An 18,159-nucleotide genomic window follows, 5' to 3' on the forward strand; every position below is an offset into this window, starting at 1 on the left:
ATATTTTTTAAAAAAATCAAGAAGTACAGGGACTGAGACAGAATAAAGAAGGTTGTGCATGGTTCCATAAGCCAGGCCTTGAAGGGGCGCAAAGCATTTCTGCCCACATTCCATTGGCTAGAACTCCAATCACTTGGTCCTACTTGATTTCCAGAGGCTGGGAATGTTGTCTAGCATTGTGCTGGATCACTAGGCAGTCTCTACCACTCAGTTCCTTTTCATAATGTTTCATTTCCAATACAAAAATGTGACAACTGACGAAAACCTTATTTGCCACCATGAACTCTATCTGGGATACTTTGTGTCTTATAAACTGTAATGTCAGATGCCCATACATAAGAATTGTCATCCTATTAGTCATTCTGTTAGTTTCTATGATGGCTTCTGCAGTAGTTCACGATTTAATGTAAAAGTTTAATTCTAGTGTTGGAGAATGATATGTGTAGCAACTAGCTCAGTATGCATCTTTTGTTGGGTTCCTTTTGCTCTGAAGAGCAGAGAGCAAAGAGAAGCCAAACATGTGGCAAAATTGGAATCTGTCTTCAACAATTCTTTGGTATTGACTGAACTTTGTAAGGGAATATAATTTAAATTCATTCCTTTTTTTCCCCCTATTATAGGAATGGGGGCTCCCAATACTTCTGGGACTGTACATGGGACTGTTTTCACATTTCAGAGAAAACATATATTTTCCTGAACTGCCTCCTCAAGATCTGGGAAGGGCAGATAACATTAGTAACTCTATAGATATTGTATATACACCTATCTCTGATCTAACCCAGCAAATAATGAATAAAACATCATTTGCTCCCTTTTTGAAAGGTAGGTGCACTAATGGCAATAAAGAATTACTGATATCATTTTATATCTTTTTGATACGATATATACATGTTTAATTTGAACTTACAGTGATCTATTGTGCTAATTATTTAGGTAACATGACAGCTTACAAATTTAATTAGTTTTTGCTTTCTCTCAAAACAAGTAGCCTTGTAAGCCCTTTCAGCTTGATTGGGGGTGGGGGGTCCAGTTTAGGGAGGTCTACATTTCTACTGTAATTTACCTAAAACAATAAATGTATAATTTCAGATTTGTAGAATAGTGTCTAGGAGAATATGTCATTTATGGGTTGCACATGTTATTAACATGGAAACACACTAAGATTGATAACTCAAGAAAAAAACATCTAAATAAAATAAATGAAATCATGGTTATTAAAAAGTAATTTCAGAACCATGAAAAGTAAGGAAAGATAATCTAAAGATGTCCTTTCTGCATGTAGTTTACTTTGTAAACATCTTTAAAAACTTTCATTCTAAATGAAGTCACTATGCCACTGAGATAACTAAGATAAAATATATATTTCACTCTTGGGCAAGGTGGCTGCAGTTTGGCTGTCTACTCTCTGAATCCTCGATTTCTAATGGATAACATTGCTGGCTGTTAGAAATAGTCACTCCCTCATAAGGCAAAGATCAGTTGAGGTGTCTTTGCTCCAGTAATCTGACATCTGGAATTCCCTAACTATATAAAACTACTCCAATTACCTCTACTTTTGTATCCTAATTCTCTTATGCACACTTACCCCAGCATAATATTTTTATGTACCTGAAACTTGCTGTAATACTTGCTGTTATTAAAAGAAAATACTAAATTCTCATGCATGTCTCCTGAGTCTAGAATCTAAACCATTAAAAAAAAATTTCCCTCCTTGTCTTTGGGGTAAATTTAATTTAAGTGGAAAATGATTTTAGCTTAATTCCAGTGAAAAATATATGATGACACAGCTGGATATCACATTCCATTTTGGTAAAACTCTCTACAATCCTCTCTATTTTTACCTTGTCATTCACAGAAAGAAGGGTCATTGGAGTACCCAATCAAAAATCCATGGATAAAATACTTGTAGACAATACCTCAGAAGTCATTGGAATCATCTTTCATGACACTTTCTCTTATAAATTAAAATTTTTACAGGGATATCACATTCCATTTTTGGAGGAAGATCCTTCCACAGGTGACTTTCAATATAAAATATTTTTCATGTTTCTAACGTAAGAAATAGGTCAGGTTGGGCAACAGAGATGTTTTTGATAGAACATGAGAAAATAGGGGCACCTGAGTAGCTCAGTCAAACACCTGTCTTTGGCTCAGGTCATGATCTCAGGATCTGGGATCCTGGGATCAAGCCTGCATCAAGCTCTAAGCTCAGCTTGTTCTCCCTCTGCCCCTCCCCCACTTTTGCTCCCACTCTATCTAAAAAAAAAAAAAAAAAAAAAAAAAGAACATGAGAAAAAGCACGTTTTATTGCTAAACTTATTCCAAGGTCAGTCATATCTTGCTACTAGAAGAAAACTCTTAAAGCATTATTGAGTCATCCAACAGAGGTAAAGCGAAAGCATAAGTGCATGTTGCAGAGGATGCAGAGAGTGATAAAGACTGAGAGATCCTAGCCTCAGATGAGGTTCCAGGTTGCAAGAAAGGCACACATTGTACAATTAATGACAAGTGCAGAAAGGGAGACAGAACATGAAGACTCCTAACTCTAGGAAAAGAACTAGGGGTGGTGGAAGGGGAGGAAGGCAGGGGTGGGGGGGTTGGGGGGAGTGGGAGTGAATGGGTGATGGGCACTGAGGGGGGCACTTGACGGGATGAGCACTGGGTGTTATTCTGTATGTTGGCAAATTGAATACCAATAAAAAATAAATTCATTATTTGAAAAAAATGACAAGCGCATGGAAAGGTGCTGAGGGGTAGGAGATTTAGACAAGGGATTAGAGAAGCCCTACCTGGCAAAGTGAAGTTTAAACCAATAAGGAATAGCACATGGGGGTGAGGGTTGCTAAAGGCATTATATTTCAGATAGACAAAGAGCAAGTGTGAAAGAAAGTCCTGGGGTGACAACAGGCATCTGATGGTATATATGGAAGAAGAGCAGCTTAGCTGAACAAAGAATACAAAAAAGATGAGGCTGAAGTTACCCAAAGCTAGGTCCTATGACACCCCACAAACCTAGAGTGATGGAGAGATGTGGAGGTACTTTAATCAGGGCAGAGAAATGATCAGACTCCCAAGCCTAAGTGAGCTCTCTGGATATAGCCCAGAGGATGAATTACAGAGAGGTCAAGGAGAATGCAATGAATCATACCAGGGAACCAATGGCGGCTTCGACCAGAGGCAGCTGAGGAGAGTGAGTGAATTTGAGGACATTTTAGGAAGCAGAATTGATATGATTAATAGAGTTGGTTCTTTTCCATTTTTTCACTGAGTGTCTACTTTGTGTCCTGCACTGTTCTGGCCCTGGGGATGGAAATGAGCAAAACATAGAGCCTGCTTGCATGAATCATTTCAATCAGGGGCAGGGGGGCAGGGTAAAAACAATGCCCTCTGCCAGGTGGTGTTTAAAGAACAAAGTAAAATAGAGAAGGCTTAGAAAATAGAGCCTGAAAGCTCTTTTAGTTGCTTTTATTTATGGTAGCTGGTAAAGACCTCTGCACTGAATTCACTTTTGAGAAGAGATAAGGATAGAGGGAAGGAGAGAGCCATGGATCCATCTGCAGGGAGAGCATATGAGCAAAAAAAGTTCTAGCACTAGAGTGCATTTAGCATTTTGAGGCCCAGCAAGGAGTGCAATGTGGTCAGAGCAGAGTGTTTCCTCTCATCTTCTTTTGACTTTCTAAGACTTTCTATACATGCTATGGTCTCCATGAATAAAAGTGCCTAATTGAAAACTCATTTGCTTCTTTTTTTCTATGTGGCTATAAGTTCTGACTGGTGGAGCCTCCTCTATATTATTTTCTCTTCAATTCTTGTTGTTTATTCTCTAATTGCTTTCATCTGATAATGTTGGTTATGCTTTTCCTTGTGCTTTTAGCTCATTGTTGGAATCAGTATGGTGAGTTTTCCTGTTCTCTGGCCAAATACTGGAGTAGTGGATTTGTGACTCTACAAACTGCAATTGATGCTTCTATTATACAGGTAAGAAAAGTTCTAATAATTAATGTAAACTAATTCCATAGGCATCAAAATTTTGATGAAAGATAATATATATATATTCAAGTTTTCATATGTTTATATAATGAAGCAGGTATACAAATGCTGCAGCTGGATTTAGGCAAAGGAATGCATTGTTATTAACTTTGAATGTTCAAGTAGCTTCAGAATAACAGGAAATTGCAAAAACAATGTACACGAAGGTTCACGTGCCCTTCACCCAATTTCTCCTAAGAGTAATATCTTGCGTAACCACAGAACAATATTAAAATCAGGAAATTGATGTTGGTATAATCTCCATAGTTTATTCAGATTTAATCAGTTTCTAATTTTTAAATAATGATTTTATTTGTTTAAATCCTACTTCAGATCACAACAAATCACTCTGTGATGGAGGAATTGATGTCAGTTACTGGTATAAATATGAAGACTTTACCTTTTATTTATAAAAACATTCTTCAAAAGGAACTCTTTATTTTCTACTGCCTGCTTAACTTTCTTCCATTTATATATTTTATAACACTTAATGCCACAAAAGAGAGAAAAAAGTGCCAGGATATGATGAAAATGATGGGTCTGCAAAAGTCAGCCTTCTGGTGAGTGAGTGATTCAAGCAGTACAAACGAATAATCGAAACTAGGAAGCAGTTAAAAAAAGTGTTATTATTTCAAAAAAATTATGGGTTAAGTTGGATACATTGGCTACTTTTTCCTTTGTTCTGATTTTTTGATTTAGTCCTTTTAAAATTTTGCTATGAAAAATGGGGATTACAATTTGCTGAGCACTTTTTCCATGCCATGAGTATATTAAGCTAATGCTGTGACAGAGATTATTCTATTAAGATCAAAGAGAATAAAAGAATTGTCTAATGTCAGATGGATGATGTTTATGGACCAGAGCTGGGACTCCAACCCAGCTGCCTTGATTGAAATTCTCCTGCTAGGTCTTCCCACAGTTATCATTTGATTTCTCCACACTCCCTCATATTGAAAAAAATGTATGATCCTATAATAGCTAGCTTGTGTGCAGAGGTATATATTTTTTTGCAGCACTTAAATGCCATATGTTGGAATTGAGATAGCATATAAATTGTGCCCAGCACATATAGCACTTAGGATGGCATATAAGAAGGACTTAATAAAAACATTTACTTCATATATTGATATATTTGTATCTTGCCTCATTCACAAATGATTTAAATTATTTTAATATTTTTTATCGTTTTATTTTTTAAAAAATATTTTATTTATTTGAGAGAGAGCACGTGCACACACCAGCAGCAGAGAGGGGCGGAGGGAGAGGGAGAAACAGGATCCCGGCTGAGCAGGTCACACATGGGACTTGATCCCAGGACCCCGGGATCATGACCTGAGCCAAAGTCAGATGCTTAACTGACTGAGCCACCCAGATGTCTCTAATGATTTTTAAATATATGTATATATATTTTAAAATGTATTTTTATGTATGTCTCTATGTGTGTGTATTTGTATTATAATAAAAATAAATAATTGAGGAATAGAAACAAGGCCTAACAAAATGAAGAGTAGGTAAGACTAGCAGATAAAAATGCAAATCATACAAACTCTAAGCTTCCAACAGGCCAAAGCAGAGAATTCTGCAATGCAATCAGATGCAAAATCCACATTGCCCAGGAAACGGAAAAATAATCTGTTCATTTTAAAAGAAGTCTAACATTTTTCAATATTGAATCCTGGAAGATATTTCTTATTATAGTCCCCATATCAAGAAAATTACTCTTTATGAATGTAAGACTACCTGGAATGGATAAGGAGCTGTTTTTTGAACAATCTTTTGCAAGCTACATGTTCTCTGAAATAAAACTATGGTCTAGGAAATTTTATATTTCCTATAAAGTGTATTTGATTAAAAGAGGGAGTTTTGATTCTAAGATACCTTAATTGTGAATAGAAAAAGAGGGAACTGTTTCTGAAACCAAAAAGGAAGGAGAGGAATGGTTTGAATGGAATTTTGGCAAATGCAAAGGAATGATGGAGTTTGTTAGGAGGGAAGGGGAGGAATCTGTGTAAAAGGACCATTTTTCAGTCTAGGGACCCTCTTGTGGGGCAGCATCCCTGTAGTCACCTGAGAATAGGTAGGCACAACTCAACTCTAGATTAAAATCAGAAAGGTATTGGATGTTTAGATGTGAGTTCATTCTCAGGATAAATGCTTCCTAGTATGCATGTAAACTAGATTTAGCAAAATGGATTTATAGGTCCTTAAAACTAAGAAGGAAAAAATCTGAAATGTCTTTATTAAGTACAGAGTGTTTATTGGAAATAAGTTTTATGACAACCTTTTAAAAAATAATGTAATAAATGTGAAATACATCAACATTTATTATTTCAGTGTGATACCTGAATTGCTTTGGTTTTATCATGAAGGTTTTCATAGCTTTATTAACATCTCCCTCCACCCCAACTCCCTGCAATGAGCTCCCTTTTCTAGGTAATGTTTTAAATTCCTTAATTTGTAATTCTCCTATAGATTTTCAATTCCTACCTATAGTAGTTCCCTTCTGTACTCAGGAAGCGGATTCTGCAGAATGCCATATGCTTTCCAAAAATGCTGATGTTTCTAATAAAGGCTGAATCATTATAATGACATGACCTTTAAAAAAAAGGTCGAATAAGCAGTAATTAAACCTATTGTAGTGGGACATATTGATGCAAGTTCCTGCTTTCATTTTATTTTTTAAATTTTTTTTCAAGTTCCTGGTTTTAATACTCTCGCTATTTTTTTTCCAGTTGTTTAATTCTTATTCAGTTGACCGATTTTATGTACAGGAAAGAGCTCCGGACTGAGAAAGGACTGTGACAAATCTTAACTTTGTTACTGATTTACGTTGTTGACCTTGAATAGGTCCATTAAGTGGTAATAGGAACTACAGTTTACTTATCTGGAAAATGCGAAACGGGCTCAAACACCCTGTGGGCTAGTTAGATGGAAGATAGAATACTATTTCTTAATAACTACCTCATAAAAATGTGAATACCAGCACATCTAAAGCAAAGCAGCATGAACACTTAAGAATGTACCATAGGGGTGCCTGGGTGGCTCATTTGGCTAAGCATCGGCCTTCAGCTCAAGTCATGACCCAGGATCCCAGGATTGAGTTCCCTCTGCCCCTCCCCCTGCTCATGCTCTCTCTCTCTCAAATAAATAAATTAAATATTTTAAAAAAGAGTATACTGTAATTTATATCAGTTGAAAAAAGAAATCATAATAGGAAAAGCAATAATAGGATGGGCTTTGTGGAGTTATGAAATTTCAGTTTTCTACTGCTAGGGAGAGTGGAGGTCATGCCAGCTGGGATTCTCAAAAATGGTCAAATTATCATCTGCCCCTAGTGCTTCCATGGTTGCTTGATTGATCAGCAGATGTTAAATTTCCTTCCGCTTCTACAGTTAGAACATTTTGGTAATATGTAATCACACTTAAGATACAAAAATGACAAGTACAAGAGTGTTCTTGTTTTTTCTTTTCTTTTTAAAATTATTTTCAGAGGTAGAATTTAGTGATTCATCAGTTGCATAGAACACCCAGTGCTCATTACATCACGTGCCCTCCTCAATATCCATCGCTCAATTATCCCTTCTCCTCTCCCACCTCCCCTCCAGCAACCCTCAGTTTGTTTTTTAGACTTCAGCATCTCTAATGGTTTGCCACCCTCTCAATTTTTATCTTACTCTATTTTTTTCTTCCCAAGTACAAGAGCGTTCTTGGTAACAATGCATCAGAAATAAAAATTGGAAACAACTTAAATGTCCATGGACAGGAGAACATTGGAATATATTCAGACAATGAAATATTACCCAGCAGTGTATAATATTGTATATGTTGATTGATAAAAGGCAAGCAGCAGAAGAATACATGCAAGATCATGCTATTTATGCAGTGTTCATACTATTTATAAAATATGTGAACACAGAACTTATGCCTAGCCAGTAGGCAGCAGCCCAGCCATGCCTATGTAATATTAGTAATATTTTATTTATTAATCTAGGTGGCAAGTAGATGGTAAATGTTGTACTATTCTTCAGATATTTTTGTACATTTTAAATATTTCATAATGGAATTAAAATAATTTTTTGTCTTTATGTAGGATCTCCTGCGGTTTAATCTATGCTGGTTTCATCTTCATTGTTTCCATAATGATGACAGTTATCATAACAGTTACCCAAATTATAGTCATGACAGGCTTCATGGTCATATTTACACTCATTTTCTTATATGGTTTATCTTTGGTAAGTTCATACATAATATTACCATATTCTCTGCTTTAGATCTTAGCTGTCTGTAGCAAAAATGAATTTCTCTGGAGGTCACTACAGTTATTTCTTTCACGTCCATTTTGTATGTGTGTGCATATGTGTGTGTTTGGTTGAGAAATCTCCATCAATGTGAGAAGATTATGTAATATAAATAAAATCGAACCTCTCTTTTGCATAAAATTCTGAGTTAATGAAATGATGCCCCCAAAAGAAAAAAATGATTCTAAAATTATTTTGACTTTAAGACTTTTCTAGATGATTTTAGAGGCTGCCCTTGAGGAGCGGACCCATCTCTTTTCACCAAAGGTTCTCTGTAACAATGGTGGCTTTCACAGTATCTTTCTCTGACACATGACCTTGCCCTCACTTCCTGTGTCAAACTTCTTGCTTCGTAAAACAAGACCCTCTAAATTCTGCAGAGGGTGCATAGATGCTCTTTGTAATACATTAATGTAGGTTCTTTTTAAAAAAGATTTTATTTATTTATTCATGAGAGACACACAGAGAGAGGCAGAGACACAGGCAGAGGGAGCAGCAGGCTCCATGCAGGGAGCCGGATGTGGGACTCAATCCTAGGACCCTGAGCCTAAGACAGATGCTCAATCTCTGAGCCACCCAGGTGTTCCATTAATGTAGGTTCCTTCAGTGTTTCCAAGTCTGCATTTCTGTCCTTTTCTTAGCTCTCATACAACTTGTCCCCACCTTTTCTTCGTCAACTAAAGCCCAACAGTTGAGGAGGGCAAAAAAGAATCCTCTTTACAAAGAGGTTGAAGGAAAGGCTGAGCATTAATATTTTCATCACTGTCTCACTGATATATATTTATATTATGATCTAAAGATCCATATTTTATTGTGCTACCAATGATGCTCAGGGAACTAAATCTGTTTAATGGCTAGATGTCTTCTCTCTCTTTCAGATAGCTTTAACATTCCTGATGAGCGTGTTGTTAAAGAAGACTGTCCTCACCAATTTGGTGATGCTTTTCCTCAATGTGTTTTGTGGGACTATAGGATTCGGTGTGTATTATAGACAACTTCCTTCCTCTTTGGAGTGGATTTTGAGTATTTGCAGCCCCTTTGCCTTCACTGCTGGGATGAATAAGGTAAGAACATAGTTAATTGCTTTTTATTGAACTTTCAAAAGAATTTGATATTTCGTGACTTCATAATCACTCTTTCAATTTAAGAGCATTTATTCTAAACGATTTTACCCTAAAGCTAGATTTGAGAATGTTATTATTACTTTGTAGAAAAATCATCATCACACAAGGAAACTTAAATAAGAACATCTTGACTAAAACAGATTTCATGTCTCAGATGTGTTTTCATTTTGAAGCCTTTTCTTCTTGTTTCTCACGCTTTATATAATGAAGAGATTCTCTAGTTTACTAAAAAGCATTGTATAAACCTCTGCTTGAAACCTCAAGTCTGAAAAGTTTTCAAGACTATAAAGAGTTCAGCAAATAACAACAAAGTATATCAAAATACTCATGGACTAGATCAAGAAATAGAAAGATGCCACAATTCCAGAGCTCCTCCAAACACTCCTTCCTCCTAAAGGTGAAAGTGCTGTGATCATCATTTCCTGCCTTTTCATTTATCACCAATGTGTGTTCCTAAGTATAATTTTTTAGTGTTGCCTGTTTGAAACTTTATATAAGTGATAGTCTACACATTTTTTTGAAATTCTGGTTTTCTTCCCACTCAACATTATATTTTTAGATCCCATCCAGTTTCCGTGTAGCGCTAGTAGTATTCTATTGTGTGACTATACAATTGATTCTCTTGTTAGTGAACAAAAATATATTCCAGTTTTTGACTTGTATTAACTCTGCAAAAAAAAATTCTTCTACATATTTCCTAGTGAATATGGGCATTCAGTTGTGTTTGGCATATATGTAGGAGTTGAATAGTAGGACTTAAATATGGATATCTTAATCTTCATAGCTATGCCAAATATTTTTCCAAAGTGGTTACATCAATTTACTTTTGCACCAAGAGTTTCCGAGTTACATTTGCTCCAAATCTTCACCGGCATTTGACAACAGTCAGTCGTCCAAATTTTAGCTATTCTGGTGAATCTTCAATATTAATCCTTATTGTATTAATTTGCATTGTCTTGATTCTTTTTTTAATGAGTTTCATTCTTTTTCATATGCTCACTGACGTTTTGGTTTCTCCCTTTAATAAAGCGCCTATCCAGTTCTTTTGCCCATGTTTTAACCGACTTTTTAGCTTTTCCTTATCACTTTGTAGGAATTTCTTATATAAGCCAGATATGAGACATTTTTCAGTTATTTGTTGCTTTTTCAGTTATTTGATCTTTTTACTCTTTTAATGGTGCTTTTAATGAGCAAGTTTCTTAATTTTGATAAAGTCCAGTTTGTCAAGTTTCCTTTACTGTAGAGTTCTTTTTTTATCTTTAAGAAATCATTGCATTTCCCAAGATTATAAAGAGATGCTCCCATGGCTTTTTTCTGGAAGTTCAATTGATTCTGCTTGTACAGATATAAAATCCATTTCAGAATAACTTTTGTGTATCTATAGGTAGATGCAATATTAGTTTTTCTACATGAATATCCAATTTCTTTTACTTCATTTATTGAAAAGATTATCCTTTCCTTGAACAGATTGCAGTATCTCCTTTGTCATAGCTTTACCAATTCTGTATTGACCCATCTGTCTATCCTTCTACTGTTGCCACATTGTCTTAATTGTTTTTGCTCATATATCCTGATATCTGGTAGTAATTTTGTCACTAGATTTTCTTTTCCAAGAGATTCTTTTCTATTCTAGTTTCTTTGAATGATGGAAATTTTAGAATTAACTTATCAAGGTACACACACACACGTATGCACAAAGCTGTTGACATTTTGATATGGTTGATTTTTTCAATCAATTTGAGCGAAATTGACACTTTAAAAAATATTTATTTATTCATTTGAGAGACAGAGAGAGCGTGCAAAGGAAAGGGCAGGGGGAAAGAGAGAATCACAAGCAGACTCCCTGCGGAGTGTGGAGTCCAATGCGGGGCTACATCTCACAATCCTGAGATAATGAATGACCTGAGCTGAAATCAAGAGCTAGACTCTTAGCTAACTGAGCTACCCAGTTGCCCTGACACTTGTCTTTTTAAGATTTTATTTATTTATTTATTTATTTATTTATTTATTTATTTATTTAAGAGACAGAGAGAGACAGAGAGAGCATGAACAGAGGGAGGGATGGATGGAGAGGGAGAAGCAGAGAGAGCCTGATGTGAGGCTTGATACCAGGACCCTGGGATCATGGCCTAAGCCTAAGATAGATGCTTAACCTATTGAGCCACTGAGGTGCACCGCCCACCCCCTGACACTTTTTTTGGATCATGAACATAATATATCGTCACATTCATTTTCCCTTAGTAATTGTTTTAATTTTAAGTACTGAGCCTTGTACATTTTTTATTTATTCCAAAGTTTTTGATACTTTTGATGCCATTATTAATAGCATCGGTGTTTAAATTCTAATTTTTAAATGTTTGTTATAATGTCCTTATAGGAAATGCAACTGATTTCTGTAAATTGGCACTGTATCCAGTATTCTTGCTATGTTAAAACTAGTATTTTTCTGAGTTTTATCTTGGAATTTTCTTATGTATAATTATGATGTCTACAAATAATAATGGTTTATTTTTTTGCTTTTGCAGTCCTTATGCCAGTTACCTATTACTCTTGCTTTACTGGGGAGACTGGAACCTTTAGTACAATGTTGAATAGAAATGCAAGCAAAGGCATAATAAGTATGATTTTTGGTGCTGGTCTTTGTACAGTCTATTTTACCGAGTTAAGGAAGATCACTTATTATCTTAGTTTGGGAAGAGACTTTCTTTATTATAAGTGGATATTAAATTGTATCAAATGCGTTTTGTGCATCTATTTGATTAACCACATTAGTGTCTTTTTCAATCTGTTTTTTGGTTGAATTACATAGATTGATCTTCAAATGTCCACTCAGAATTGCAACCCAGATCTTCAAATGTTAAGCCAGACTTGAGAATAAACTCAACTTTGTCATGAAATGTTAAGATTTTGACAGAAATAGAGTTGTAAATTGCCTAGTGTGAGGAACTGGGCTTGGGAGCTGGGCTTCTTGTGTTCTGAGTTCAGCTGGGCCACTCTTTACTATATGATTTTGACTTTGGTTGGTTAAGGTACTCGATTCCTCTGTGCTTCACTTTGACCATATGTAAAATGCACGTAAAAATAATAAAGCCTGCCCCATAGGGTTATGAGGTGGATTAAGTGAGGTATTATAAAAAGCCTGAGAACACCTAGAACATAACACCTATTTTTGCATGACAAAATTATACACATATCTTTATTAGCCATAATAACTAGAGCAAGAAGTTCTCTTATCATTATCCTACTGTGATGCTTCAAATGATTCTTCATATTCTTCCTAAAATGTGTATTTTTTGCTGCATAGAGTAGATATTTTGTAATATGGTAGTGACTTTATGAAAACAAGAAAATGATTTATCACTTAAATTCCTATTCTTAGAACATTATATTTTTTTAAAAGATTTTATTTATTTATGGGATGCCTGGGTGGCTCAGCGGTTGGGCATCTGCCTTTGGCCCAGGGCCTGATCCCAGGATCCGGAATCGCATCGGACTCCTTTGCATGGAGCCTGCTTCCCCCTCTGCCTGTATCTTCTGCCTCTCTGTCTCTGTGTGTCTCATGAATAAATAAATAAATAAATTTTAAAAAAAATTAAAAAATAAAAGATTTTATTTATTTATGCATGAGCAACACAGAGAGACACATAGGCAGAGGGAGAAGCAGTTTCCCTGTAGGGAGCCCGATGTGGGACTCGATCCTGGGATGATCCTGGGACTTGATCTGGGGACTCTGGGATCACACCCTGAGCCAAAGGCAGATGCTCAACCACTGAGCCACCCAGGCGTCCCAAAACATTGTGTTTTTTAAATCTGTTTTTCCTTCCAATAACCCTTGGATGCTGTCAAATAGAAAAAGTTACACCAATAACTTCATTATAAGGGTTTCTTTAAAAAACCTATTTAATAAAATGATAATTCTTACTGCTATACTGAATTACTGAATTATTTTTATGTATTTAACTTAAATATTTATTATTATTATTTCTGTCTGAATCTTAGATTATCTACTTCGATAATGCTATGAGTGGTGCCATTTTACCTTACTCTTCAGGAGATTCATATGTAATGATTGGAACTTTTTTCATATTGGCTTTTGATGCACTTTTCTACTTGGCATTGGCATTATACTTTGAAAAAGTCTTACCCTGTAAGTAAAAGTGACTTTTCTCTGACTTCTGCATGTATTGATTACATTGTACATTTTTACTTAAATGTATATTAAGAAATAAAGAATAACAAATATTTCATTCACAAGCTGAATGAGTTCGTTATTTCTACTTCATAGTTTTAATGATTTAAAGGAATTTATATGTATAAACAATTATTCTTCTGATTTTAATAATACATGTTACAAATACACAGTAATTAAATATTACTTTTCTAAAGAATCCCTGAAAATGTTTTCAAAGAATGATGTTTAGGATTTGTTTCAGAACAAACTGAAACAAATTAATTCTCTTTTTAAAAGATTTTATTTATTTATTCATGAGAGACACAGAGAGAGGCAGCAACACAGGCAGAGGGAGAAGCAGGCTCCCTGCAGGGAGCCTGATGCGGGACTCAATCCCCGGACCCTGGGATCACACCCTGAGCCGAAGGCAGACGCTCAACCACTGAGCCAGGCAGGTGCCCCTGAAATTAATTAGTTCTTAACATGGTTTTGTCTAGTGTGGATCCATCATCCAGTTGAAGTGCTTCTTAATAAATAGTTCTTAAGGCACCTGGGTGGCTCAGTCAGTTAAGGGCCCGATTCTTGGTTTCAGCTCAGGTCATGATCTCATAGGTCATGGGATTGAACCCTGTCTCTGGCTCCCTGTTCAGTGGTGAGTCTATTTGAAATTCTCTCCCTCTGCCCCTCCCTCCACGAGTACTCTCTCTTTCTCTCAAATAAGTAAACAAATCTTTAAAAAAATAAATAGTTCTGACAAGAACGTGGGGGAAAATGTAAACTAGACATCTAGAAAGGGCCTCAGGTGTACTCTCCTATTCACCCTTCCTTCTGAGAGGACCATTTCAGAAGGGGAGATGTTCATTCTTTAAGGAAATAACAAAATAGAAATTTTGTTAAAATAGAAAATAGAAATAGCATTTTTCTGAAACGTTTTTGTACATTGTTCATATTTATAGAACTATATTACTCAGTTAAATTTTCTCTCTTACAAACAACGCAAAATTTCCCAAGTCCAGCATTTCTTCACACATGCTAGAATCAGAACACTTTTTTCCTTGCACCATCTTATTTACCTTATTTTTTATGTTCTTTCCACTTTGTATTTAAAACTGTCTTGTATGTTTCTATGCAACTATTTTATATATTCCTATCTTTCTGTCACTTCTAGTTTAATATCTGAAAGCTCTTCATAACAAATCCTATTCATTGTTTTAAATTGGAAAATGATACTATATCTATCCTGAACAAATACAATTTCTTCTTGTACTTTATATTCATGTACCATACGGATTTCAGTATTATGTCCAATCCTGTTGTTGTGATCAAGTGATTTATTTTTTCTTTTGAGAGAGAGAATACAGTGAGTGTGGGGAGGGGCAGAGGAAGAGAGACTCTTAAGCAGGCTTCATGCTCAGCATGGAGCCTGACACAGGGCTGGATCTCACCACCCTGAGATCATGAGCTGAGCCAAAATCAAAAGTTGGTCACTTAACCCAGTAAGTCACCCAGGTGCCCCGGTGATCAAGTGATTTCTTAAGTTCACGGACATGTTTACAGTTGTTTTTATGCGCTGTATTAAGGCTTTTCCCCCAAATATTTGGTTCTGTTCATCCTAAATGCCTTTTAGATCACATTTTTTCAAACCTTTGTTGTATATATACTTTCTTGAAAGTACTATTATACTGTTTAACTTTTGTGACAGTATATTATTTCATTTGAATTTTCACTGTTTCCTTCATGAAAAGTTTTCAATTAATAGGAAGTTAGGAAGAAAAGAATTTCTCTATGATGCTTAAAAGTCTAAGACACTCTGCACTATTTTTAAAATAAGGCTTCTTTACTCATTGTTTTAATGTTGCTAATCCAATATTTTATGGTCTCTTGGTTAATTAGATGGAAATGAGCACCGTTCTTCTCCATTATTTTTCCTGAAATTACCTTGTTTCCAACATCAGAGGACTAATAATAAGGTCATTGAGAAAGAAATAGATACCGAACACCCCTCTGATGATTATTTCGAACCAGTAGCTCCAAAATTCCAAGGAAAAGAAGTCATCAGGTAATCACATTTGTCCCAATATACAGGTGCAAGGCAAATGAATTATTTGACCAACAGCAACAGGGTGAGCCTGAGCAAAATGCTGAGGAAAATATTTGTCTTTGTGAATGTACTTTGAACTTTTCATGTGACAACCAATCTCTACTGATTGCTCCTTGAAGGGAAAATTCTCTTTGCTTCGGCTCCATATAATGTTACCATATCACCCGCCATGTTGTTTCACTCCTTATTTCTGTATTGATTCCCTTTTTCCCAGGTGCTCTCCTCTTTATATACCAATGAGCACTTTGTCTTTCTCTAGCCACTAGTTAGCTATACATACAGAGTTTTTTTTTTTAAGATTTCATTTTATTTATTCATGAGAGACACAGAGAGGGGCAGAGACACAGGCAGAGGGAGAAACAGGCTTCCTGCGGGGAGCCCGATGTGGGACTTGATCCCAGGATCTTGGGATCATACCCTGAGCTGAAGCCAGATGCTCAGCCACTGAGCCACCCATGCATCCCAAAGCATGCAGAGTTCTGACCATAATCAAGGTCTTATCTGTGTAAACATGCACATTTTTAAATTCACAACTGGCTCTCTCTCACCTAATACCCTTCCTCCCAATTTTTCCTTCTTGTCTTATGGGGGCAGCATTTGTATGCACAATTGTTCATTCTTATCATTTTAGCTCATTCATGCAACATTCCCTGAACATAGGCAGGATGTCTGCCCCAAGCAAATGCTATTTTCATCTCTGAAATTTAAAAACAAATGGTTAAAAAAAAATAAATAAATAAAAAAAAAAAAAAAAAAAAAACAAATGGTTGCTCCTAATTGGAAATTTCTTTATTAAAATAAAATATTAAACCCCATTTCAGTGTGCGTCCCACTGTGCAGAGAAAGGCAGAGATATAATACCCTGTCAGATTCAGCACCTTTTAAGCCTATTTTATATTTCCTGACTCTTTGGTTAACCCCACCCACTGCCAGCATCCTGGTTGGATGAATGTCCTTACCTTCATTTTGTTTTATGCTCAGAGAAAAGGGTGGCTAATTTCTGTCTCCTTTTGAATTTGAAGATGCACTGTACATGATCTTACATAGTCATGACATCTCTAATCTGTTGAAGCCTAACTTCCTACCTCGTCCTGCATTAATTTCCTTTGGGAGTCTAATGTGCATTCAGGTTTGGTAATCACTCATTTAGAGGTGTGTGTGTGTGTGTGTGTGTGAGAGAGAGAGAGAGAGAGAGAATGAGATGAAACCTTTATATGTGGGAGACTAACATTCAGGGAAAAGAATAGGGTCAACACTAGGTTGATGTTGAAATCATGATAATGAATGAGATAACCTCTCAAGAGAGTCTAGAGTGAGAAAACCAGCATGGACATGGAGAACCCTGTGGAACATCAAGATGATGTGCTTGGCAAAAGAAAAGGAACTGACAAGGAAACAGAGAAGGGGCATTTAGAAAAATAGAAGGAAAACCAGTACGTTGAATGTTACCTTGAATATGGACACTTTCAACAAGAAAAGCATCACCAATGGTGACCCATAATCCCATAAGTAAGGATAGAAAGTCTGTTGCATTTGGTGATTAGGAGGCCGCTAGTGATTTCAGGATGAAGAGGTTCACTATAGCGATGGGTTCAGAAACCAGAGTGATTGAGGAGGAAGTGAGAAGGCAGGTGTGGCAAGTTTGCACTCTGATTGTATCCAAAACAGAGTTACAGTCCAAAGAGAAGCTATCAGAGTGAAAACTATAGAAAGCACAGGCGACAGAGGGTATGATTAATGAGCAAGTTTGGAGGGGATGGGAGAGGATGGGAGGTGATACTTAAATAGTACAGATAAATGAGTTGATCTTGTATAGAATAGAAAACGCCAAGTAGTCTAAGACGAGAGGAAGAATGTGAGAACAATTCCAAACTGTTCTGCTTTTCTAAGCAAAACACTAATCGTTTAATTGTAACCTTCCAAAAAGGCTCTTGTACTTTCTCTTTCAGGGGAAATGATTACTCAAAAAGAAGTCTTTGTCTTTCTAGTACACTGATTACACCATCCCTTATTTCACATAAAGAGGTTGATGCATCTATTTCAACCATGGTTGTTCCTGATCCCTACTACTTTCACTTCTGTATTGGTTGAGTAAACACAACTTCTGTCATTTCAGAATCAGAAATGTTAAGAAAGAATATACGGGAAAGACTGGGAAAATGAAAGCATTGAAAGGTAAAGGCGAACATTTCATTGTTTCATCGACTTCTTTTTACAAAAAATGAGGAAATCTTAATGTGAAACCTGTGTAAATACAGACAAACAAAACATAAAAAAGAAAACAATACAAACAATCTAACTCTACCACTTGGAGATTAATCATGATTAAGAGCTGGCTATAAAGTCCTTCTAGGTGTTTCACGGATCTATTAATTTACAAGAATGGGGTCATGTAATGAAAAGTGTGGTTTCACTTTTTTAAATTTATGTTATTTT

The 18,159-nt window shown here is 35.9% G+C and overlaps 1 protein-coding gene across 10 annotated transcripts in view; it reads left to right on the top strand.

The window, feature by feature from the left end:
- The window catches only part of ABCA6 (ATP binding cassette subfamily A member 6), a 114,546-nt gene that overhangs the window by 55,782 nt on the left and 40,605 nt on the right, over nucleotides 1–18,159 (top strand). For 6 of the 10 annotated variants that reach the window (XM_038546754.1, XM_038546755.1, XM_038546757.1 and 3 more), the window contains 9 exons: nucleotides 621–822; nucleotides 1,856–2,017; nucleotides 3,875–3,978; nucleotides 4,363–4,589; nucleotides 8,120–8,261; nucleotides 9,206–9,391; nucleotides 13,451–13,598; nucleotides 15,516–15,681; nucleotides 17,840–17,898. In XM_038546754.1, the coding sequence (XP_038402682.1) occupies nucleotides 621–822; nucleotides 1,856–2,017; nucleotides 3,875–3,978; nucleotides 4,363–4,589; nucleotides 8,120–8,261; nucleotides 9,206–9,391; nucleotides 13,451–13,598; nucleotides 15,516–15,681; nucleotides 17,840–17,898 (1,396 nt within the window). The remainder of the gene's footprint in view (nucleotides 1–620; nucleotides 823–1,855; nucleotides 2,018–3,874; nucleotides 3,979–4,362; nucleotides 4,590–8,119; nucleotides 8,262–9,205; nucleotides 9,392–13,450; nucleotides 13,599–15,515; nucleotides 15,682–17,839; nucleotides 17,899–18,159) is intronic. The other 4 variants (XM_038546762.1, XM_038546763.1, XM_038546761.1 and 1 more) reach the window with 2 other exon arrangements.

The sequence above is a fragment of the Canis lupus genome, chromosome 9 (assembly GCF_011100685.1).
Source record: "Canis lupus familiaris isolate Mischka breed German Shepherd chromosome 9, alternate assembly UU_Cfam_GSD_1.0, whole genome shotgun sequence".
NCBI lineage: Eukaryota > Metazoa > Chordata > Mammalia > Carnivora > Canidae > Canis > Canis lupus.